This window comes from Ischnura elegans, chromosome 3, assembly GCF_921293095.1.
Source record: "Ischnura elegans chromosome 3, ioIscEleg1.1, whole genome shotgun sequence".
Taxonomy (NCBI): Eukaryota; Metazoa; Arthropoda; class Insecta; order Odonata; family Coenagrionidae; genus Ischnura; species Ischnura elegans.
Genome location: NC_060248.1, coordinates 1891085 through 1916509, shown reverse-complemented (window position 1 = coordinate 1916509; position 25425 = coordinate 1891085). Strand labels below are relative to the sequence as shown.

The 25425-nt window shown below is 38.0% G+C and overlaps 1 protein-coding gene across 6 annotated transcripts in view; it reads left to right on the top strand.

The window, feature by feature from the left end:
* Positions 1 to 25425, top strand: part of LOC124155323 (R3H and coiled-coil domain-containing protein 1) — a 68486-nt gene that overhangs the window by 22227 nt on the left and 20834 nt on the right. For all 6 annotated transcript variants that reach the window (XM_046529044.1, XM_046529042.1, XM_046529043.1 and 3 more), the window contains one exon: positions 12433 to 12672. In XM_046529044.1, coding sequence (XP_046385000.1) covers positions 12433 to 12672 — 240 coding nt within the window. The remainder of the gene's footprint in view (positions 1 to 12432; positions 12673 to 25425) is intronic.

Below are 25425 nucleotides of genomic sequence, written 5' to 3'. Positions count from 1 at the left end.
ACTCCCCGGGCCTCAGAATTTATGTAGTTACTATTTCTACTTATGAATGTAAACATTGAGGCAGTTGAAATTTTAGGCTAGTTTCTCGAGTCTCCCTTATCGAAACCAGGATCCATGATGCCCACAGAAGCAACATAATATCCCTAGTAACTTTTTCACTCTTCGGAAAAGCATGTCACGGCGATATTATGTACACTTCGCAAAGTGAAACGCTAACGAAGTGCCGATCCATGCTGAAGATCTTGCAAATCCGCCGAACCCCCATGAATTTCATGGGACCGCCGCATGGTTGCATGAGCTGACGTCATATTTCCGTCAGCCAATGGAAATACGTATTGAGGTGGGAGTGTCTGCTGATGAGAAAAGCTTCCTTTTCTTGCGATTAAAAAACATTCCATGGAAAATTATTACATATAATAAACGTTTTACGTATATATTTATCCTTATTGATTTTTTAGAACATATTTGAAGGCAAATTAAAATTTTGTCCAGAGGTCTATTTAAATTTCAGTAAATGTAACACCCTTTCAATTTCTCTTAAAAAATCCCCTATTATTTTTCAATATTCAATTAACTCCGAGCCTATTCAACGCGTTTCGGCTGTGAAGGATTTAGGCGTCATTACTGACACCAAACTTAACTTCTCGGAACACATTCATTCAATCAAGAGCAAAGCCATGTCACTTTTAGGTCTCCTCTACCGCTACACAGAAATAGCCGATCCCGCAGCTTTAAAATCATATTTCTTGGCATTTATCCTTCCAGTCACCGGATATTGCTCTCCCATATGGTCCATCGCAGCCCCCTCTAACCTCACCTCTCTTGACAGTATAACAAGCTTCTTCGCCAGAATCGCAAGACGCAGAGTTCCCCACTTGCGTGACATGTCCACCAGCTCACTCTTATCTTCCCTATTAATGACTGATCTCTCCCAACAAAGGATTAAAACAGACTTAAAACTTATTCATAACATTCTAAATTCACACATTGATTGTCCTGAATTGCTTTCATCCATTAATTTCAGAGTGCCTTGCCGACCCACTCGTACACATTCCTTGCTCCATACGCCTATCCCTAGACTATCCCTCGTTAAGCGATCCCTCCAACACCGCCTTTGCTCCTTGCTCAATTCATTACCAGACAATATTGACCCGTTTTTTCTGCCCTTAAACTCATTTATCAAACTCGCCATGTCCCATTCCTCAGCAAGTAAATAAACCTCCCTCTACACCTCCCTTTCCTCGTGCCTTCTATTTTGTTCTTTACTATGCCATTGCTCCTTGTTCAAATTTTTTACGTTAAAATTTTATGTTACTGCGTCACTGTAAATTGGCAGAAATGCTGTATGTGAGCAACTACTTAAATAAATAAATAAATAAGTTGTTAGTAAAGGTTTATATGTACAAAGGGTTATAGCACAGACAATATTAGAAACACTTGTCACCAAAAAGCCGTAGTCCACGGAGTATAACATTTTAAATTTACATTGTAGTTATTGAATATTTCCATCGTCAGTAAGATATTTATAAATATTAGGAAAATATTAACTAAAACTAATATTTACACTCCCGTCTTCATTGAGTTTTATATTACATTATTATACATTTTGTCGAAGTTACGGATGAGCAATTTCAGGAGAGGAAGGAAGGATATATGTGCCTGATGGGCTTAAAGATTGATATCATAATGAAAGATTTTATCAGAATTCAACAATAATTGATAAGCTTTATCTATTTCAGATTGAGTAGAATGGATTTTAAATCATTATTAATGGTGATAAATTGCTTAATAAGTTAGTAAAAGATTATTAATCAATGTTTACAAAAATTTAGGATGCGCAAACAATTTAGTTAGTCTCAAAATGAAAAGTAGCTTATATTTAAATTATTTTACTTAAAGTCAATTTTGCGAATCAAATAAAATCATGCAGTGCCAGAAGGGCTTGAAAGAAGAAATGGATTTTTAAATTTGATGTTGTCATGCCAGAAGGGCTAATGGAAAAGACAACAGTTAAATGCAAATTGCGACTCATTCACGGTTTCCAGTCAGTAGCATTGGGTGTTTGCGCACATTGGATGCCATGGAAGAAAACAAGATTGAACTTGCTTTCGGTCAATAGATGTAACCAATCATTCAGATATTGTGGGGTGAAAGATATATCAAGTGGACTGTATAAAGGGAAAAAAAGACAATTCCCACTTTTAGTTCAGTTTAGCAAGTTAAACTAATAATGAACAATTAAGATGAAATAAAGCGTGATAAAGAAGCCTGATAATACTGGTCAGGAGAATCAGAGCAGCGGTGAGAATGCATTGAAAACCGGCGAGTAGCATGCAGGGGTAGGTGAGCAGCGTGCAGTGTCCAGGGCAAAACTCTCAGCCACGCAAGGAGAGGAGGGAGAAAAGCAAAAAGACTGCCTCTCGGGTCACCTACTCGTCAACTGCTCTGGTTTTGTGATGAGTCTCCGCGAAGGAAGATGCCGGGAGACTACTAGCGCCTTCTTCGGGAACACGGGGAAGCCTACAGCTGACGATAAGAACTGAACAGTGAAAAATATGAGAAATAATAGGCAACAGATATGAACTTTAAACTTTTATGAATGCTAAGTAGAATGAAACTTCATTTTTTTCTTGAAGGTATCCAACCTTGGCTAAAAGAGTCAAAAACATGCCTCACTTTGACATGCCTTAAAACAAAAAGCATAAAAATACTACCTTTTTTAATTTTTTTGATTGATAGCAGCACATTTAAACTACCCACTGAGAAATTTAAAGAAAATAAAAGGTGGCATTTTTTAGTATTAAATTGTTAAATAACAATCATTTTTATTGTTTAAACAAGTTCTATTTGTTTATTATTCCTTAAAATGAAATGCAAGTTATGTCAGAATGTGCATAAATGAATTTTCTTCAAAATGAAACAATAATCACTGCTTTATGGGCCATAGTTCCTTAGTAATCAGCATTTAAGTGTTTTTTTCATTTTTGACTCTGCAACATTCAGAGGATGGTAACTTTATAACGGTTCAGTTCTGAGCTGAGATGAAGTGATCATTATTCTTCATAAGGATACTGCTTTCATACATATAACTTTCAGAAAAATCTGTGATTGTCACGGTCTGACACTCCTCTGCCTGATTTGACATGAATTCCCCCTTCAGCAAGTATCGATGAAGCCGAGGATCAGGTGGGCATGTTGCTGAAGATTAAAGCAGCATTGTTCACGCTTTGCATATTGCCTCAATTATAGGAAAAATATATTTATTAGAAAGGAACATTTCAAATAATAGACTATTTTTGGCCTTTGTGATCCATCTCACAAGCAATCTCTGCAGCGGCAAAAGTGGTTGTTTTAGGCATAACATGCAAATCGCTCTCATGAATACGTGTACTGGAAATGGTGTTTGATGGATAAGAAATTTTACATAAGACAGAAATCCATAGGGCCATTCCACCGTTACGTACGGGACATTTGTACTAATTTTTACAGCTTTAAAATATTATTTTTGCTCCTAATATTTTTTGTGTTTCATTGAAACTGCTATAAATTGTTAGGTGTAGACCTAAGCTATTTTTCAAGCTACAGTTTTGGCTTTAGCACTTTGTTGTAACCGTTGCAAGAGAAAATAAGTGCCTGTTACGTACGGGACAAGCTGGGTCAACCACTTGTTTGGCTCATGTTATGCAAAATGATATTTCAGCTCAATTAGAATTTTCATAATGCTGTGCTATTTTTTTTCATATACCTTAAAAAGGATGCTTCAAGTAAATATGTTTAACATTATTAACAAATATTTTTCAACTAAGTTACAATTTTTTTACCTTTTGTTACGTACGGGACAAGGGTGTTACATACGGGACATTGTACACTTCAGGTTAAAAGTTATTGAAAACAGGCAGAGTTAACATGGTCAAAAACACATTTATCAGAAAAGGTTGTTAAGCCAATTACAATATAAGAAGATCATATGTTTATAAGCATTATTTTCTTGATCAATTAACTTGTATTTGCTTAGCTTAATTATAATACAATTAAGGTATAAAAAAATTATACAGCTACTTTAATCTTGTTACCATGGTATTATTAAAAAAAACAAGGAGAAAGATACCAGAGTTCATATTTTAAGATCTTTAAGGTTAAATTTTCCATAGTCTTTTTTTGTTCAACAGTATAGGAGGAGAAATAGCTTTAATCACCTCCGTCTCTCTATTGTATGCAATACAATCGGGCAGCATTGGCCATTTATAATGTTCTGGGGACTGGTGGGTACCATCAGGGGTACAGCTAGGAATTAAGGCTAGAGGAGGTTTTAGGGGCAACTAATAGTGGGGATCTGGGGGGAGATGGAATACCTGCCAGGGCAAGCAGGAGGTACAGGGACCCTCCCCCAGAAATATTTTAAGATAAATGGTTCAAAATGGGGAGTTTTACAGCTTTCTGAGGGATATTTTATTAATCCTTACACTTTTTTATAAGTAATATTAATCCAATTAACTAATTTAGATTTGGGGGGTGTTTATCCCCCAAACACCTCCCCACCCCTCGCTGCTCCACTGGGTACCATGACTGTAACTTACAGTTGCTTCTCTGAGACAATTTCTGTGATTTTGCCTCAAAATAAATTGCCATTATATTGCATTAGAACCCACTGACCTCTGAATTATGTCTTCACTTCAACAAACAGGTCTAAATTCAAGTTGATATCTTTAAAATGTTTCTGTCCTGAAAAACTTTCATTCGTATTGCATATCACGTGAAAGCTAAGGATATCTGGTGCTGCTTGAACATTGTCTCAAGGTTTTACTTTGATGATGGTATCATTTATATAATCTCCAGCATAATATGCCTTGAACAAACTACTGAAGATTCTGATGCAAAATCCTTGGCAGATTGAATAGAGCATCATTTTCATCCTCACTACTCTTAACATTCAATCAGTTCTCTAAAATTGCATTCAGGAGAACTGATGTGAGCTTGATTTTTTAGCTTAAGTTTGCCTGCTATTCACTGTCATATTTTCCCTTTCATACTTTTTCTTTGTCGGTAATATTTTCTCTCCGCTTTTTTCTTAATTAATTTATCCTCTTACTTTTTTTAAGAACCCATCATGATCACTTGCATTTAGTTTACTACGCATTTTCTTTACTCTAGCAGCAGCAGTTGCCTAAGGTTTTCCCACCACCATTTAAATTCTGAAAAAGCATTAAATTTCTTATCTTCAAAGTTTCAGGCATTACTCAGTGGTGCTTATGTAAACTTATTTAAATAAAAATACTTCATGTAGTCCACATTGATTATTTTCTGACCTTGATTCCCTCGTAGTAATCAGTCACAAAATAACATATGCCATAATCACTCACACACTGAAACATGTATTACGTGTTGGCTAAAGGCGACTGTAAATTCTAGTATCACCAAACATCTAATCCAGAACAACTATCCCAGTGATTTCACATCTGAGACCTACCACACACTGAGACAAAAGAAATTAAGTCCCCACTTTTTGTCATGAACTGGAGATTATTGAGGTGACAAAATCAAATGAAACGCAGGAATTAAACAGTCATGTTTTACCATTTCATTCACCTTACTTTTTCTAACCTTCTCTACCTGCCCTCTATGCACCTAAAATTTTACTTGTTCTTTTGTTTACTACAATGCATACTTTCAACCAGGACACAATTTTAAATTTAAATTACCGTAGGCCTAGACTTTTCTGGCCTAAATGTAAATAACACTTCATTTTATGTTTCAGAATTAAATATTATCAAAATTTAGTAATGATATGACATAGTGAATTCATTTTTATGTATATTGCATATTATGTTGTGTAGTGTCCCGTACGTAACGTTACGTACGGGACAGAAAGAAATTGAACATTAGGGTATGTTTAAATTTAATTATTTTTTCACAACATCATAATCATTTAGTTTGACACAAAACCTGTTTAGAAAATTGTATTTTGAGTAGCTGTTTGTCAAGAAACTTGGTGAAAAAATAAATTTATCTATTTTATGTTACGTACGGGACAAAGAAACAATCTATTTTTAAACACTGTATTTTACCATTATATTATCGCAAAATTAATATAATTTTGTGATAGAAACTCTTATACTGTACTATATTTTGATATTATAATTACCAAGACAAATAATAGTATCATTTAGTCAAGCATTGATATGGTAACACAACCTATGAAAATGGCAATTTTTGAACAGCTGATGAAGAGACGACTTTGAACCTAGGTTACCTACATATTTAAACATATTTGACTAAAATTCTTAGTAAATACTCATAATATAACCTTATGAGAAGACAATCATGACATAATAAGTTAAATATAAAAAAATATTTTTATTTCCAAAAGTTACCTATTTTCATGGAATGGCCCCATAATAGCAGACTAAGGGCCGTATTAATAGTCGACCTCCAGGGGTCCCCTAGCTCTTGGTATCCCCTTACAGTCCCCCACGCACAAATCTGGTATTAATAGTTGTCCCCTAGGCTGTAGGGGCCCCCTTGCACTCCCCTACGCTGGGGGCGGAGTGAGCCTCACCTTGCGACGTGTGCATGAAGCGGAGAAAACAGGTACTACTGAAATTGTAAGCAGAAATCTTTAGTTGCTTTCGTATTTTATTGACTTCATGTTGCTGCTTGTTCAAATACATTCGTTGCTGTTGTGCTCTCGTTAAAAAGTTACTCATTTATGCCTTTATTCACCTCCATATTAATTCATACCATACCATTCATTCACCCTGTCACATTGCTCATTCGCCCATTCAAAAATCGTTTCGTTTTCACGCATTTTCATTAATTTCACCATTTCCCTTTCATCTCAACCTTTTCCTGTGTATCACTTCGCTGAATATACATTCATATTTTCCCATTTACCCGTGATTTGGTTTATCTTCTGACGCCACCGCATAAACATCAGGCAATCAGAAGCACTCTCCATATCAGCCTGGCTTGAGGACACCTACAGGACAGTTGGTAAAACGTCGCCATCAAAATGACAGCGCGGACGGAACCAGGAAATCTATCCAACCACGTACTAGTTGTATTATTCGATCTTGGGAATGCAATTACTTAAACCTTTAAAACACTAAGGCCACATTATCTGGTTTTTATTCCGCAACATTACCTCCTCAGTCTCAGTTTTCAGTGTTTGCTCCACAACAAATTTGTATCTTGGAGCTTTTGGTCACCAGTGCGAATTAGTTACCTTGACCTACCACTATTCAACTTTGTAGTCTATTATGTTTTTTGGCTGTTGCTAGATACAAAAACTTGTTCCAAATCCATTTCCCTTAATAACAGGCACCAATTTCCTTATGTGCAGCCATTATCTCATGCTTTCATGATAGGAATTAACAAGTTGAAGGAATAAATTAACATGCAAATTTAAAAAAATGTAAATATATTTTATAAAAATAAAAATTACAAATTAGGGGTCACGTTTCCCCAAAACTATTTCAGTTGTGCTTCCGCCAGCTTTCTAGCAGCCACAAATAGGCAAATAAATATGCGCCCGTCAGCACGTAAAAACTCATACCGTAATACATTTCACACATTACTCCAACCCACATTACTGGATTCTCTCAGAATGAATGCACATTTCACTTTCTTTACTTCAAATATTCTGTTGTTAAATAGGTACGCTGCAATCTCATAATGAAATCGACAGAAAATGCTGAATCCGGTAAGGCGAGGATGTACTTCAACATTGTATTACCAACTACGTAAAATCAGTTAACTGCAGATAAATACCTGAAAGAGACATCCTAAACTTATCTTTACTTGCATAGCCTTTTTATTTACCTTTTCAGTTATTTTGCATCCATTCTAAAAACATCGTGGTGACAGTTGAACTCACTCCGTTCAGCCAGCCACGCCTTCTTCTTCGCCTCGCATTGAACGCTGTCCGTTCTCTTGTTTTCAATGGAACATTTATATTTTTGAATCAAATCGCACAATATTTTCTTCTCCGTAGCTGAAAATGAAGCATTTCGCGCCGACATCTCAAGTTCTTTGTACAAAAACACCTATAAAAATAAAGTAAATAAACACCTCTGTTGTCGTTACGGCCCATAGTTACCACGTTCGGAGTTCCCTTACTAGGGGACGACTATTAATACCGATGTTGAAGATTCCCCTTGGAGTCCATTGGGAAGGGTGCCCCTAGGGGACCCTTAGGGGAACGACTATTAATACGGCCCTAAATGCCGAGTGGAGTGCACAATTTTCTAGCAAGGTGGCGTGTTCCTTTAGGATATTTGAAAGTGAAATTAGTCGAATTAACAATATGACCTAAGTGTTTTGATGAAGTACTAGTACTCTTCTAATTAGCTAAAATCTTGTTTGAATTCTTAAACGAATATCATAATAGCAAGATGGCGGCAAGGCAATGCAGATAATGCTTTACTTTGTTGAGACGAGTTACAGAAATGCTGCTCAAGCAACTTTTGGATTATTGCGCTTTATACTGGTTCTGGTATTTTTTTACCCACCCTTCCGAATCGGGCCTATGACTCTCCGTCAATGTGACTCGTCGCTCCCGGGATTTGGCCTGCCTCCACCACGGCAACCATTTTTCGTCCCTTCCGGTGTTCTCCCTTTGTCCCTTCAAGTCCCTCCCAAAAATTTAGTGCTTAAGTTCTAATTGTGTGTTATATAATTATTGAAGTGTTGGTTTCTTAGCATCCTTTCCCGACTTAAAAAGTGTGTAACAAAGTTAAGTGTTTATTACCAAAATGTTCGTTGTTTGATAAACGACCTTGGGGCAATGGACTCGTTTCTGGATGAACTACGAAATCACCAAGTCATATCCCTCATGGAGACGTGGCTTTGCAACAGTGTTTCTGATGGCGAATTATCTATATCCACTTTTCATCAAATTTTCACATGTGATCGAGTCGGTAAGCATGGCGGTGGTGTCCTTCTTGGTGTTGACTATTGTTTCTTGGCACTACATCGCCTTTATTTGGAGTTAGGCCCCGTGATAATATGGGTCCCAGTAACTCCTCCTTTTTATACAACGTCTTCTGTAGGGAGAAGACTATTAATTGGTACATTTTATCGACCACCTTTTGGTGACATGACAACTTTGGAAAGGTGTTTCAACTCTGTGTCACTAGCCCATAGTGTGGGTGAAGTTATTCTCTTCTAGGTGACTTTAATTTAGGCATTGATTGGTCCTACCCTGTGAATGTTAAGTGTTTATCTGGCCTTGAGGAGTTTTTTGTTGATCATTTCATTAATGGCCTGGGCCTCAAGCAATGCGATATAGGTAATTTCCTACGAGGGGGTTGGCAGCCCTGGGTCTTGTCTTATCCTCGCTTGAGTTGAAAGTTTACCCTGCTGGCGGCTATTTCTGCTCCGACCACGGGTCCCTAGAAATTTCGCTTGAACCCTGCGGGTGGCCACCCCCTACACCAAGATCTACTCCGCCCCCTTCTCCACGTCCTCCCATCCCCATCTGGAAAAGAAGGGATTGGGCTCATGTCAATGACACCCTCGACTGCCTCCCATGGTGCCTCTTGGAAGAAGGCTCTGTGGACGAATCCCTTGATATGTTTTGTGACTGGTTGGCAGGTGTCCTGAAGGACTGCATTCCGCATCGGAAACCCCGTTCTAGAAAGTTCACACTTTGCATGACCAGTGAGACAGTTCTTGTTTTAAAAAATAGGCTAAGTGCTTGGCGCCTGTACAAACATTTTCCGAACCTTTACACATAAAAACTTTCAAGAACCTTCGGCATCATGCCAATTATCTGACAAAGTTAAACTTTACCAACTATATAGCCTCAATTTCCTCCGAATGTGTTTCCAACCCAAAATGGTTCTGGTCTATGATCAAGTCGAGGCGTAACTATGCTTCCACGCCTATGGAAATGTCTTTTGGTGATGAGACTGCTGTTGGTCCTGGGCGTGCTGACCTTTTTTCCAAGTTCTGTTCATCCACCTACACCTCTAACCAACTTTTGGATACCTCTGTTCTTGATATTAAATGTTCCCACTCTCTCTCCTCACTTTCCACTTTTCCCGATGAATGTCTTAAATTTTTGACATCCCTTAAAACTAACCATGCAACTGGTTCAGATCAGCTGGCCGCGATGTTCCTAAAAAATGCAGCCCCTTCCTTGGCTTTACCCCTATCCATCATTTTTAACAGATGTTTTCCAACGGCATACTTTCCGTCAATGAGGAAAATTGGCAGCATTTTCCTACTCTTCAAATCCGGGAAGTATCTTCTGTAGAACCATACCATCCTATCTCAATTTTGCCAATTCCATCGACTGGTTGTGAGCGCATCATTCATCAACCTCTGTTGTCTTTCTCTCTTCCCTGAATATCTGACGAACAGCATGGTTTCCTTCCCGGATCATCCACAGTAACAAATCTGTCCAATTTTCACAAACATTGAATTGACGTTTTCAAGACTACATCACAACTGGATGTATGCTACATTGATTTTGCCAAAGCTTTTGACAAAATTAACCATCAATACTGCTCTTCAAATTGAAGAATCGGTATAATGTCCATGGCAATTTTCTTTCTATCTTATCATCTGGATTCAGAACCAACAACAACACACTATTGTAAATGGGTCGCGTTCTTTGATGGCACCGGTTACATCTGGAGTTCCACAAGGGAGTGTCCTCTGGCCTTTACTGTTTGCTTTATACATAGATGATCTGGTTAACATGATCTCCTCCACCAATTGTAAAATATTATTATACGCAGATGACTGCAAAATTTTTAAACAGATTGATTCCCTGAGAGATTGCCTTGCTCTGCAGAAGGCTCTTGATGCCATAGCTCTACCATCTACCATTCACCCTACGCAAGTCTATTCTGAGTATAAATTACCGATTACCTTGACATCATATTCCTTCAGTCACCTGTCAGAAGGATTTAGGGGTTATTTTTGACTCTAAGCTGCTCTTCCGTGAGCGCATTAAATACATTTCCACCCATACTATGTCTTTGGTGGGTACGATGTATCGTCACAGTGAGGTGTTGGATTTAATTGCTCGCCATCTTCCTTTCCTGTGTCTTTCTGGTCCTAGAGTACTGCAGCCAAATCTGGTCTACCTCCTTCTTTAAAGCTCCTAGAACGCCCTTTGAATTTTTTCCTTTCTATTGTCCGCTACCGCCACTTGCCTTTTCGTAACTTCTCCCTCAATAAGATAAGATCCTCTCTTGGCATTGCTACTTCAGCTGATCACCGTATCCTCAATGACCAGAGACTCTTCTTAAATATCAATAATGGCAAATACAGATCATCTGACCTTTCTTTTTTCCGCTTCGTGTTCCTTCGCGCACGACAAGGTCGAGTGACCTATTTCATTGTTTCACCCCCGCCTGTCTGTCTCTAAATGTTCTTTTCTATTCAGACTTCCTTCTTCTATTAACTCCTATGCCAAATGCGTTCCAAATTTTGATCCTTTTTTTCATCCCTTATCCGTCTTGCACCATCTCTGTCGTAATTTTCCCCTATTCCTAACACCACCTGATGAAATTTACCATTCTTTGCTATTTATTTGTAAATACTGTTGAATATTTTTTGTTCATTATTGGTTACGTTGCTTAGTATTATTAAATTGTTTCTCCTGTTATTGTAGCCCTCTGTAATTGGCCTCGTGCTGCTTTTGGACTGGATTAAATAAATTAGGGATGAGTCGATTCCAAATGTCGATTCTCGATTCCACCGATTCTCAGGCACGGAATCGAGAATCGATCATCTAAAGTCTATTCCGATTCCATCGATTCCAGAAAGATAAATATTTTGAGCATAGACTATGAGCTTGGGGCATAAAGGCCACCACACACACGCCTAAGCGCCATGCCGCGGTGTCAGCCTTGCCCGCGCTGGGGATATGCCCGGCACACGGGTGCTGCGACGAACATACTGTAGTGGCATGGGAAACATGGAAATGTTGGTAAGAGCGACAAACCCTGAAATGGCACCACGTGTTCACGAGCAAAACTCCCTGAGGAGAAAAAAAATTGGAAAACATGGGATCAGGAAGCATTGCATGCATTTTTCATTCTTTTATTAACCGCTGGTCACGGCAAATCAAATTATTGTGATTGTGAACCATCATCGGAGAATTCATCTGGACCGCTAACTTTAGCGTATAATAGATAGAAATATATATTTTTTATTTTCTACGCAACGCTACGCTGATTTTTTGCGGCTTTTGTTTGGTCTCAAGTTGACTTTTGAACATACTTCAAATTTGTATTAGCAGAGCAGAGAAATAGTGCGCTAATCTGTGAAACTGTATAATCAATTGTTAGCCGCATAATTGAGATGTGACTGATATGTTTGACAATGGTAATCAATGTAATCACCAAAATGTTGAGCTCTCGTGTCATGAGCATTTGTCGAGGGCCAACGTAGCGTAACGTGTCTATCTTTCTCATGCAGCTGCAGATGTTTTGAGCCTGCGCCACCCAATGGTGAAGACGTGTGCACTGGAGGACGCAAGCGCTGCATCCAAAGCAAAGGCAAGAAAGCTGTGTGAGTCGCTCAAGGTCCCCTACCGCCCACGCCCCGAGACGTGCCCTGCATTGGCACAAAGGCTGATAACGGGAGCCCTGGGCGTGCATCACCGCCAGAGCAAGGCAGAGCGGGAGCAGGAGCGCAGGATGCTTCGTGAGGCGCGTGGTGAGTAGCTGTGGTGTGGTGCTCTGCTCGAATGAAGCTTCCCTTGCATTGGAGAGTCATTGTGGTGAAACCCTCCAGTCTTATGTATGCAGCGTGAATTCCTGAATTGCTGCAAGATTTCCCCTCACAATTGATGGCCAGGCCTTTCTGTTTCTGAGTGCCTGCAGCAAGGTCCTCCCTTGCATGTGGCAGTTAGACCTTTGTTTGTATTTGAGGTATTTGAGTGGGGATTTCCCCTTGCATGGCCATGAGGATGCCATTTGTCTGCTTTGAGTTGTCGTCGTTGAGACTGAGTGATTCTCATTCAGTGAAGGGTGGTGAGAGCAGACATCAATCAAAAGTAAATCATTTTCACTCATGAAAAAATGAGTATCCCATTTCTAAAAGTACCACGAAGGCAGTTGATTGCTGTACCTGTTTGTGCCAATATACATATGGGCTTCTGTGGAACCACATACATATTTGCTTTATTTTTTGATGGTTAAAAATTTATTGTTATCAAAATTGAATTCAAAATCCACCCACATCCGTACAGTCTTTCATAGTCACTTCAGTTGACCATAAAAGTAACTACTTCCATTCTCTACAACAAAAGCATTGAGAATCTTCTCCCAACAAAATGTTTATGTTACTAATGTAGGTTTCATTCATATGATTGGCATCAACTGAAGTTGAAGTACCAACATATGATCAAGCACTCTTATGATGATAGAAATGACTTGGTGTGGGTTGATTGGGGTAAATGACCTGCTTTTGTTGCCCACACGAGTAAGAAGGTTAACTATTAGATCAAGGATTGATAGGCCATAATTTTTTTCTGTATATCAGAAAAAGCAGGCATACAATGAACCACAGCTACAAAAAACACGTGAGGTGGAATCCTTTCATCATATCCAGTGGCTTTGGGTTTGAAAATTTTAAGGCAAAACACAATAGGCACATAGTATGAATCTTCCCAAGATATTGAACAACAATCGGGGGAATCTCAGTGCTGTAAGATGTTAACCTCGTAGATTTCACAAAACCACCCACAACCCTCCATCAGCCCATGTATCTAAGGTTTTTTTCTTTCCGAGACCGCACAGACCATAAATCATTATTTTGAGGGAAAATAATAAGTTGCATAAATGCTTGGTGAGTCTCCAACTGAGCCTGAAGATATCTCGATAGCATTCAGCAAATGTATGATGCGCACGAAGTTCAAAAAAGAATGAGACCTAATGCTATGCATATCTGACAGCATTTAAGTTTTCTAAGCCCTAATTGATTGACACAAAGGTTTACAGTTACAACAAGGCTACTGATATTCAACATAGCCCAAACAGCACAATTTCAGAAGAAGCAAGCGTTGCAACAAGAGGGTATTCAAGCAAGATGAGGACTCAGGAGGTACAAGCGTGACGGCCGGCGTGATGCTGACGAGTAAGACACGCCAACAGGAACAGTGTAAAAATGCATCACTAAGGGAGAAACTCCCCTGCCTGCTCCCACTTGTTTTTGACCTAGGATTACAGATGACTGACTCACGCTGAAAACCAAGGCCACACTCGGTTCCACTTTGGACATGTGATGTGAAGTAAGAAATTTGTATAAGAGACACACCCCCATTTTTGGCTGCAATTTCTGGGGAAAAAGGTGTGCCTCTTACATGCGCTTATACGGTAGTTCCTAATGAATTTCTTGCATTTGTCAACACTTGGATTCTCAGCAGTTAAGAGCAGTTACGAATCCCCTCTTCCCTTGGTGTATGCTCTTGACTAGAGTAAATAACAAGCACTCTTGATTATACTAAGTCATCTGGATTTATAAATGATGAAATTTATTGAAATACAATTGACGTCACGGTATCTAATCATTATTACAACATTCTCCAATTATTTGTCTATGGATGACAATGTTGCAGATTATCTGTGCACAAGTTTCACTTTCCTCTGATGTTTTCCGCTATCTTTAAAAAAATAAAATTGGATGCCAAAACACCATGATCATTGCATTTCAGTGCTAGGCTAAACTGGGCATATTATTTCCATTAGAATTACCTCTGTAAAATGCAATTATTTTAGTCACTAGCTGGCAAGGAATGTTTCAAGTTTACTTGGAGGGCTGCTCCAGCTTTGCGGAAGATAACGAGCGTCAGGAAAAAAACTCTTGATGAATTTTAGAAAATTGTTCAATGGTTAAATGCTGTCGTTAATTAGGAAGAATGTTATTTGCTATCTTCAAGTGTTTTTTCTCATGATGCAAATGCACATTTATTGCCTTGCCATGCAATGCAGCCCAAGGGACCTGGGTTTCATCACTATCATGTGGCGTGTGGCCTACACAGTCAAGTTCAAACAGGTGAGGGGGGAGGGAATACATATTAGTAGTGAAGGCAGCAGTGGGGGAAGTGGAAGTAGAGATGAAGAAGTAGTGATGCATGAGCCACAGCCAGATGCTTGCCTGCTTACACAGTTTGCTGGAGTATGTGGAGCCGTAGAATTGAGAGTACAATCATGTTATCACCGCTAAAAACATTGCGGTCGGGTGAAGGAAGCTCTCAATGAGTGTGGAAAGCACTCTAAAATAACCATGTGCATAGATATTCCTGCGTAGGTTTCCGCGGCGATGATCATGGTGCGTATGGGTTTCCGGGTGCTCCAGCCGCGTTCATCGGTTTTGGGTGATGACGGTTTCCAAGGATGAAGGAACACGCCCGAGCCATGAGGCAGAAGCAGTTCAACTTGACGGCCAAACGATAAGACATGGAAGAGGGTACTGGCCAATCAGCGCCCAGGGGCCACGCTATATAACTCAGCGGAAAATTAAGCTTCTCCACTTCGACCTGAAGACGGGAGCAGGATGGCTCTCGAAACCGTCGTCACCCAAAACCGACGAACGCGGCTGGAGCGCCCGGAAACCCATGTGCATAGATAATAACTAGAGGCAAAGATTATCGATGAATAAAAACTGTGAATTTCGTCATAAAAATCTATCAATTTTGGTTTAAAATTTTGTCATAAAATTCCAATTTCGTCATATAAATACAGTTTCGTCATATAAAATTCAGTCGTCACAAATATTCTTTTTTATCCCAAAAACTATAATTTCACCAAAAAAATGCTTATTAGCATATTAAATATATTTTTAACCCTCATATGGATTATCTGCGCCTTAGCGGCGCTCGTGGTTTTAAAAGTGGTGTAAAAATTTTCCTTTCCGGTGGATCATTTTGAAATTTTCAGTAGTCTATTTTTTTCTGCTTTCTTCGTCTACATACAAAATTTTGTTTGAATAGTGTCAATAGTTTATATTTTATTGGCCTCTAACGGAAAAAGTTACGTCGTTGGATTTAGGGCCGTATCCAGAAACCGTACTTCAGCTTGTAGCGTCGCGCTCCGCTGAATGCTGTATCCAGAAACCTCACTACTCCAAAACGCTCCAAATGGGTGGGGGCTGTGTTGCCACATTTATTTTGGGCTGGATTGATGACGTAGACGAATTTAGCGACATTTTGAGTCCCTAATATGCGGGCTTTGGGAGGAACTAAGGGCGACAATTGAATAACGAATATCGCAACGCGACTTTGTTTGCAAGCAAAAAGGAAGGGTCCATTATCTTGACCCACGTAAGGTCATCCCACGCCCTGGGAAATAGCGACAGTGAATATGTAAAGAAGGAATGGTTTGTATTATTGTTATTTAAGCGAATTTGTTAATGAAACGAGGTGGAATAGTTAAAGTAACGTTAATGATTTAATTTAAAAATATGAAAATAATGTATTTTTGATATAATGGGTGAAAATAAGACTTTATCATATTAGTGTAGACAAAGCTTTATTGGGTTATTCATAAATACATAAAAGCGACAATGCTTTGAAAACAAGCGTACAAGTAGAGGTAAGCAATCAATAAATATGTAACGTACCATTGCAACCCGTTTACAGCAAATGTATGTTAACAATAACACTGTAATTACTAGGGCGCTATTCCAAAAACAGACCCCTTGGGAAACGAGAAATCAGGTAAACTTTGACATTGGATGTTACATAGCATAAACACAAGGCACGAATAAAATTATTCCTTAATGAAATGGGAAATATTATAATTTGTGAAGGGGATCATTAAAAACATCGTAGTATAACGATAAAGAAACAGAAGACATTAAATAAACTGGAGCGCTATCGGAATGACGCCTCGTCGAAAAAAGTGATTGCAGGCCATATGTCACTGGGTCATTCATTTGAACACCTATACGAATAATCTAAAACAACGAACTTCATAAGAAAGAAGAAATAACAAAATTTATTAAACATAGGATCCCCATAACCATTCAGCTCACATAGAAAAACCAAATTTTTTTAAAAAATAGGGCGCTATTACATTTCGACACCGAAGAAATCCTCAGTAGGGGTTAACATTTACACTGACACATTCAAAAAGGTAAAAAGCGAATTTTATTCAAAACGCAAACCTAATTGTGATATGCAATGACGAAATAAAGACACAGCCGGAGCAGTTTCTTAAATTGGAATTAACGAAGTAGGAAAATAAATAATAATAATTGACCTACCAACAAATCGAAGTAAAGTTTCAATGGGTAATTTTTTTTAAATTGCAGGGAATTTTTTTGTCCGAACTCCTCTAAAATACGATTAAAAAACATCGAAGATTACAAAGCGTCCATAGACCAAATCGTTTAATAAAAAATACAGTAACCTGGAGTCAACAAATACTAGGGCGCCCACCAGGGGCGGATCCAGGATTTTTTCCTGGGAGGGGCACAAGGATACCTCGCAATACAAAACGAATGCAATGATAATGGGACCGTATTAAAAATCTTGCATATTTTTGAGGGTCTGGGGGGGCACGTGCCCCCGTGCCCCCCCCCCTGGATCCGCCTATGGCGCCCACACGAAATCACGCCCATGAAAAAGGATTGAACAGGCTTGGAAGTCATTTTTTTCTAACGACTGTGACGTACCTAGAGCTGAGATAAAGCATACATAACAGAAAAGACATACGAGACCAAATGGAAAAAATGAAAAATAATCATATAACATCACTTAGCCTCTTTAAAAACTAAACTTGGGCTTGCACAACCCACAGTCTCCGCACCAAATCAAATTCAGGAACAGTAAAAATTTTTATGTCTGATTAATTTGCAGCTGCGATGAAAGGAAAAAGTATAGACACTTTAATAAAATCAAAATAATAGGACTTGAGGGTTTGAAATAACTTTCACACATAAAAGACGGAGAAATAAAATAATTTGCCAGAAAAATATTCGAGAAATGGGTTTAAATTCGTCATTTTAAAAAACCGTTAAAGCGAATTTCAGATGAAAAGTCACCAATATTACGTGTGAACACATCTAAGATTATGGGAATCCCATAACCCAAATCGTTTTAATAGAAATGGAGAAACCACGAGTAGAAAAATAATAGGGAAGCCACACCAAATCATCCATATGGAAGGGAAGTGACATGAATGAGAAAATATTTTTTTCCGACGACTGTGCCCGGCGTAAAGCCGTGAGAACACCCTAATCATAGTCAAACATTTTCAACCAAGACATGAAAATGAACTCTCCATTCAAATTTCGTCTTTGAAATCAAGGCCTGGGATAGCCCAAAATACAGCCTGCGACAAAAATAATACATGAAAAAGTAATAAGTTTTTAAATTCTTTATTTTCGGTAGCAATTTGAAGAAGTTTACAGAGTCGCAAAAGAAATAAAAACACGGCAATAACACCGTTTTAAAAATTAACTGCAAAATATAAAAAATAGAGGAAAATAATAGACCCAAAAAAATGGAAGTAAACATTTAAAACTCTAATTTTCAAAACTCTCCTTCAGAATTACGGATCGAAACTCATCTACATTTCGAGGCAACAAATCAAAGATTACGCTACACCCATAGCCCATACAGATTTACATTACATAGAGATACCACGAGACGACAAATACTTGCTCGCCCACACCGAATCAAGCGCATGGAAAATAGGTGATGCGAATGGGAATATATTTTTTCCGAAGACTGTGCCCGGCCTACAGCTGTGATGACACCCCAGTCGTAGGAAAATATGTTCAAACAAGGGATTGAAATAAAAAACGACAGCGTAAGTACTTCTCCCCTTTGAAATCTAGGTCTTGGATGGCCCAACCCACAGCACTCGACGCCATCAACAAAATCTGGAAAAGTGAAACATTTTTAAAATTTTTATTACCGGTAAAAGTGAAAAGAAATTTACCACAATCCCAAAGGAAACGAAAGCATGACGAAGCCTCCGTTTACAAATGCATTTGAAAAATTTACGACACTAGAGGAAAATACTTGACCCACAAAAAACTGGAAGGAAAAATGTAAATGTGACATTTTAAAAAGACTCCATCAGAATTTCGGATCAAAACTCATCTACACTACGAGGCAACACATCAAAGATTACGTAACACACATAGCCCATACAGATTTACGTTACATATAGATACCACGAGTCGACAAATACGAGGTCGCCCACCCCGAATCACCCGCACGGAAGGTAAGAGGTAATGGTAAAATATTTTTTTCCGAAGATGGAGCCCGGCCTAAAGCTGTGATGTCAGCCTAATCGTAGAAAAACATGGTCAACGAAGGGAGTAAAATAAAACACAACTACGTAATTACTTTTCCCCTTTGAAATCTAGGCCTGGATGGCCCAACCCACAGCCCTGGACGCCGTCAAAAAAATCTGTAAAAGTTAAACATTTTTAAAATTTTTATTTTCGGTAAAAATGAAAAGAAATTTACCACAATCCCAGAGGAAACGAAAGCACGATGATACCACAGTTTTAAAATTCAACTGAAAATTTTATGACACTAGAGGAAAATACTTGACCCACAAAAAACTGGAAGTAAAAATGTAAATGTGACATTTTAAAACGATTCCATCAGAATTTCGGATTGAAACTCGTCTACATTACGAGGTAACACATCACAGATTACGTAACACACATAGCCCATACAGATTTACATTACATAGAGATACCACGAGTCGACAAATACCTACTCGCCCACCCAAATCAAGTGCATGGAAGGTTGGTGCTACGAATGGGGAAATATTTTTTTCCGAAGACTGTGCCCGGCCTACAGCTGTGATGTCACCCTAATCGTAGAAAAACATTTTCAACTAAGGGATGAAAATGAAAAACGACAAAGTAATTACTTTTTCCCTTGGAAATTACGTATTGGATGGCCTAACCCACTGCCTACGACACCATTAACAAAATCTGAAAAAAGGGAAACATTTTTAAAATCTTTATTTGCGATAAAAATGAAAAGAAATTTACCACAATCATAGATGAAACGACAGCACTACGATACTACCGTTTGAAAATTCAACTGAAAAATTTACGACACTAGTGGAAAATACTTGACCCACAAAAAAAAGGAAGTAAATATTTAAATCTGATATTTTAAAAAGACTCCATCAGAATTTCGGTTCGAAACTCATCTACATTACGAGGTGACACATCAAAGATTACGTAACACACAAAGCCCATACAGATTTACATTACAAAGAGATACCACGAGTCCACAAATACTTGCTCGCCTACCCCAAATCAAGCGCATGGAAAAATTGGTGATGCGATTGGGAATATATTTTTTCCCGAAGACTGTGCCCGGCCTTCCGCTGTGATAACACCCCAATCGTAGAAAAAAATGTTCAAACAAGGGATTAAAATGAAAAACGACTACGTAATTACTTTTCCCCTTTGAAATCTAGGCCCGGGGTAGCTCACACCACAGCCTGCGGCACCAACTAAAAATCTAAAAAAAAATTTTAATTCTTTATTTTCGGTGAAAATAAAAAGAAGTTTACCATAATTATTATTATTAAATGTATAGAAGAAGTAAAAACACGACGATATCACCGTTTTAACATTTAACCGAAACATTTACGGCACTGCAGGAAAATATAGAACTAAGCCAAAAAAAATCGAAGTTAATTTTAAATGTGACATTTTCTGAGTTTTCCATGAGAAATTCAGATCAAAACTTATATACATTGCGAGGTAAGACACCAAAGATTACGTAACACCCGTAGCCCATACCAATTTACATTGCACAGGGATACCACGAGCCGACAAATACTAGGTCACCCATCCCGAATCATGCCCGTGGAAGATATGTGATATTAACGGAAAAATATTTTTTCCCGAAGACTGTGCCAGGTCTTCTCCTTAGATAAGAGCTTAATCACAGAAGAACATATTCCACCAAGGGACGAAAATTTAAAAACCTCATCCATTAACTTTTCCTCTTCGAAATCAAGGCATGGGATGACACAACACACAGCCTGCGATGCCAACAAGAAAATCTGAGAAAGTAAAAAAATTTTAAATTCTTCATTTCGGGTAAAAATTAAAAGAAATTTATCACAATCATAGCAGAAATAAATCACGACCATATAACCGTTTAAAAATTTAAAGGAATCATAAAACGGCACTACAGAAAAATAATTGACCCACCAAAAAATCTAAGTTAATTTTACATTTGACATTGTCTAAGTACTCCATAAGAAACTCAGTAAGAAACTTATATATATTATGAGGTAATACATAAAAGATTACGTAACGACTATAGCCCATACCAATTTACATTGCATAGGGATACCACGAGTCGACAAATACTAGGTCGCCCACCCCGAATCACCCGCGTGGAATCGAAAAGACATGAATTGGAAAATTATTTTTTTCCGACAACTGTGACTACAGCTGTGATACCACATGGATCACATAAAAACGTGTTGAACGACGCGGTAAAAATCAGAAAAACTCATATAACAATTTTAATCTTTAAGAAATAGGCTTGGGCTGGCATAACCCACAGTCTCCGCCACCAATTCAAAATAGGGAAAGGTAAAAATTTTATATCTTCCTTATTTTCTGAAGATTTTTAAGGAAACTTTCCACACAACTAGATGGCAGAACGACACGTCACCGATGTTAGAAATTGGATTTAACCAATGGAGGATACTGAAGGAAAATATTTTACTGACAAAAAAAATCGAAGTAATGTTTTTAACGCGTTATTTAAAAAAATTGGAATCGAATTTCAAAGCGTATTACAAGATAAAACATCAAAGATTGCGGGAGAACGCCATCCCAAACTTTTACTATGTATAAAGTAACTGCGAATCAATAAATATTACTAGGGCGCCTGCACGAAATCGTCCCGGCGCGGCGGATGAGAAATGGCACGTACTGGATTATATTTTTCCCGTCGACTCTTTTTGTGCCGATTGCTGATATTATTCCAGGATGTTTTAAATAGTAAAAGTATGTTATAACATAACGTAATAGTATATCAGAATCATTTCAATACTTTTCCGCTTTGATAAATAGCCACTGATTCGCAGTGGCGGATCCAGGATAGGGACAAGGGAATGGGGCTAAGTGGGGTCAAAAATACCAGCAGTATATTGGGGGTCGGAAATAATTACCATGCTATCTAACGTAAATTGGATTCCCAAGGAGGTTAACGTTTGCTATAGCCCCAGTAGCTCCCCAAAGATCCGCCACTGCTGGTTGGCCAACCTTAAAATTAATTTTATCGTTATTTTCGGAGAATAAGAAAAGAATTTTTCCACACACTTATATTTAAAATGACACATGGTAAGAAATGTTTGCAATTTTATCTACTCTTTGTTTGAAAAATAAGAAAAGACACACGAAATAATCGAAATATAATTTTCACTGGGTCATTCACAAATAATATAAAAGCAAATTTCGAATAATCCTTTTGTCAAGATATAAAATCAAAATTGATGTAACAGGCCATCCCGAGACCCATAAATAATATTCAGAGCACATGCAAGTCGCGAAGTACTACAACCCATTTCATTGATTTTTCTTCCTGAAATTATGCTTGAATCTATCTTGAAATATCTTGATATCTATGCCCACCTCATTTGCCCAGCTAGAAAATCACGATTAGGAAAAGTAAAAATTTTATAATTTTGTTATTTTCTGGAAAGTAATAAATGAAATTATTCATGATCTTAGATGCAACAATGACGCAACGCGTGAAAAATTTCATTTGGAATTTAAGACAATTATGACAATATTTAAGACAAATGTATGGAAAATATTTAACCTTCAAAATTTTAAATGATATTTTCACCGGGTAATCACGCAACAATTGAAGAAAATTTTAAATGAAATTCAGATGGATTGATATAAAAAGAAATAATAAAATGAAAGAAAGATAACTTCCTTAAAACAGCAATCGATGTATATTCAAGGTACTCCCGGGTCACCAAATACTAGTGCGCCAACCGGTAATCGGCCCTATGGAAAGAGAAATCATACGCATCGGAACTTATTTTGTCCCAACGAATTTGACGCGCCTAAAATTGTTATTAAATATACATCAGCGTATAATCATCTTATCTCTAGCGTTAAAAAAACGCAAGACCCATTTCATTGCTTCTCCGCTTAAAAAACCGTTGGGCCACTCCATCCCAATTTCATAACAGGTACTTCAGACTCAGGAAAATTAATTATAATTTAATCATGTCGTTATTTCTGGGAAATAAAATATGCAATTTTTCATAAACTTAGATAGAAGCGAGGCACAGTAAAAAAATTTTAAAACGGGATTTCAACAAAATACGACGCTAAAACAAAATAATTAGCCTGGAAAAAAATGAAAATATATCTTTCACTATGTCATTCATAAAAAATAAAGATAATTTCCATTGTAAATGCACCTCAATCTAAATATTACACATGAATAGAATGATCAACAACTTTGCTATTTTCACATAGTAATTTATTGAGGCCGACCATGGTTTCGTTACACAGTAACATTATCAAGGTGAAAAATGCAAGTAAATTGACAGTATATATAGCAGAAGGTTGGGTAGGGAAATCTTGTATTATAGGAAAATCTTGTAATGTATTTCCACACCCAACCCTCTGCTATACATACTATCAATTTACCTGCATGTTTCACCTTGTTATGTTACTCTGTTACGAAACCATGGTCGGTGTCAATAAACTGCTACGTGGAAATAGCAAAGTTGTAGATCCTTCTATTCCTGCGATTATGTATTTCCACCAAGTTACGCCCGCTACTATTAATAATATTACACATCATTATTTGTGAAGCAGAACATCCCCAAACCAATAAACAATATGCAGAATCTTCCGGAAATCGGCCTAGTGGAAGACTGGCATCGAAAAATGTTTTTACGGCGACTTTAACGCGCTAAAAACTGTTATTGCTCTTAGATCATCGTAAAAACATGTAATCGCGTACGTTAAAAATTCACAAGACTCATTGCAATACTTTTAAACTAGCCTTGGGCCTGCCCACCCCAATTTTCGGGCCAGATAGATATGGGAATTCGTTTTTCCCCGAACCATATAGGACTTTAATAAACGCTAGTCCGAACTTCGTTTGAGCACTTCATTTTTTTAGCTGTAAACGGCTGGTGTCCTAACACCCTCTGCCACACGCCTTTTAGGCGGCTGCGGGGTATTATGTAGATGTAGATGAATTTCAAATCAAGGATTTCACACTCAGTACAATTGAAAATTTTATGACTCCGTGTTAACGGAAAATATTTACGAAAATTTTATGAACGTATATACAACTGGGCTGCGGTGAAACAAACATTTGACGAAAAGGCACGAAACGATCCGATTCATTTCGGACCAGGCCGGCATGAAGCTTTTCACTTTTGAAAGTTAAGGATCCCATACACTTTATTTTCCGCGTCGCATAGTCTCATGCCGTGTGGCACGAAATTATCCGAAAAAGTGGTTAAAGAGCCTGACCGTGCGTGCGCACCGCGCGGGGGTTAGGAAAGGGACCGCCGAGGACACAAAAGACCAGCTTATTGGATGTCCCTCGAGCCCATGCCCTTCATAGAACTGAATGACCCTTTTCTATCCCCTCCGCGCGGTCTTCCACTGCTATTTGTGGTCTTTTTTCCGAAAATATATTCGTAGCTTATATCTGAAGTTAGTCATGAATTCTTCGTTTTTCGCTTATCGCTTGGAAATTTCAATCGGAGTTCTAGCGTTAACATCAGTGGAGTTCATTTCAGTTCCAAATTAGCCAATATGGAATAAAAATATGTAGTCTAAATCCGTCAATATGATCGTAAGAACTTCGCTTAAAACTTCTTAACGCTCAGAAAAACACAAGGAATTCATTTTATATATTATTAATCCATGGGAACAACAAATATTTGATTATATATAACACGGCTAAATTTCACGGCCCAGACCTAAATTACAAAGGGAAAAAGTAATTACGTGATCGCTTTTTATTTTAATCCCTTGATTGACCATGTTTTTCTATGATTAAGGTGTTATCACAGCTATAGCCCGGGCTCGATCTTCGGAAAAAAATATTTTACCATTCATACCACTTACCTTCCATGCGGGTGATTCGGGGTGGGCGACCTTGTCTTTGTCGACTCGTGGTATCTCTATGTAATATAAATCTGTATGGGCTTTGTGTGTTACGTAATCTTTGATGTGTCACCTCGTAATGTAGATGAGTTTCGAACCAAAATTCTGATGGAGTCTTTTTAAAATGTCAGATTTAAATATTTACTTCCTTTTTTTTTGTGGGTCAAGTATTTTCCTCTAGTGTCGTAAATTTTTCAGTTGAATTTCAAAACGGTGGTATCGTCGTGCTTTCGTTCCATCTATGACTGTGGTAAATTTCTTTTCATATTTCCCAAAAATAAAAATTTTTTAAATGTTTAACTTTTC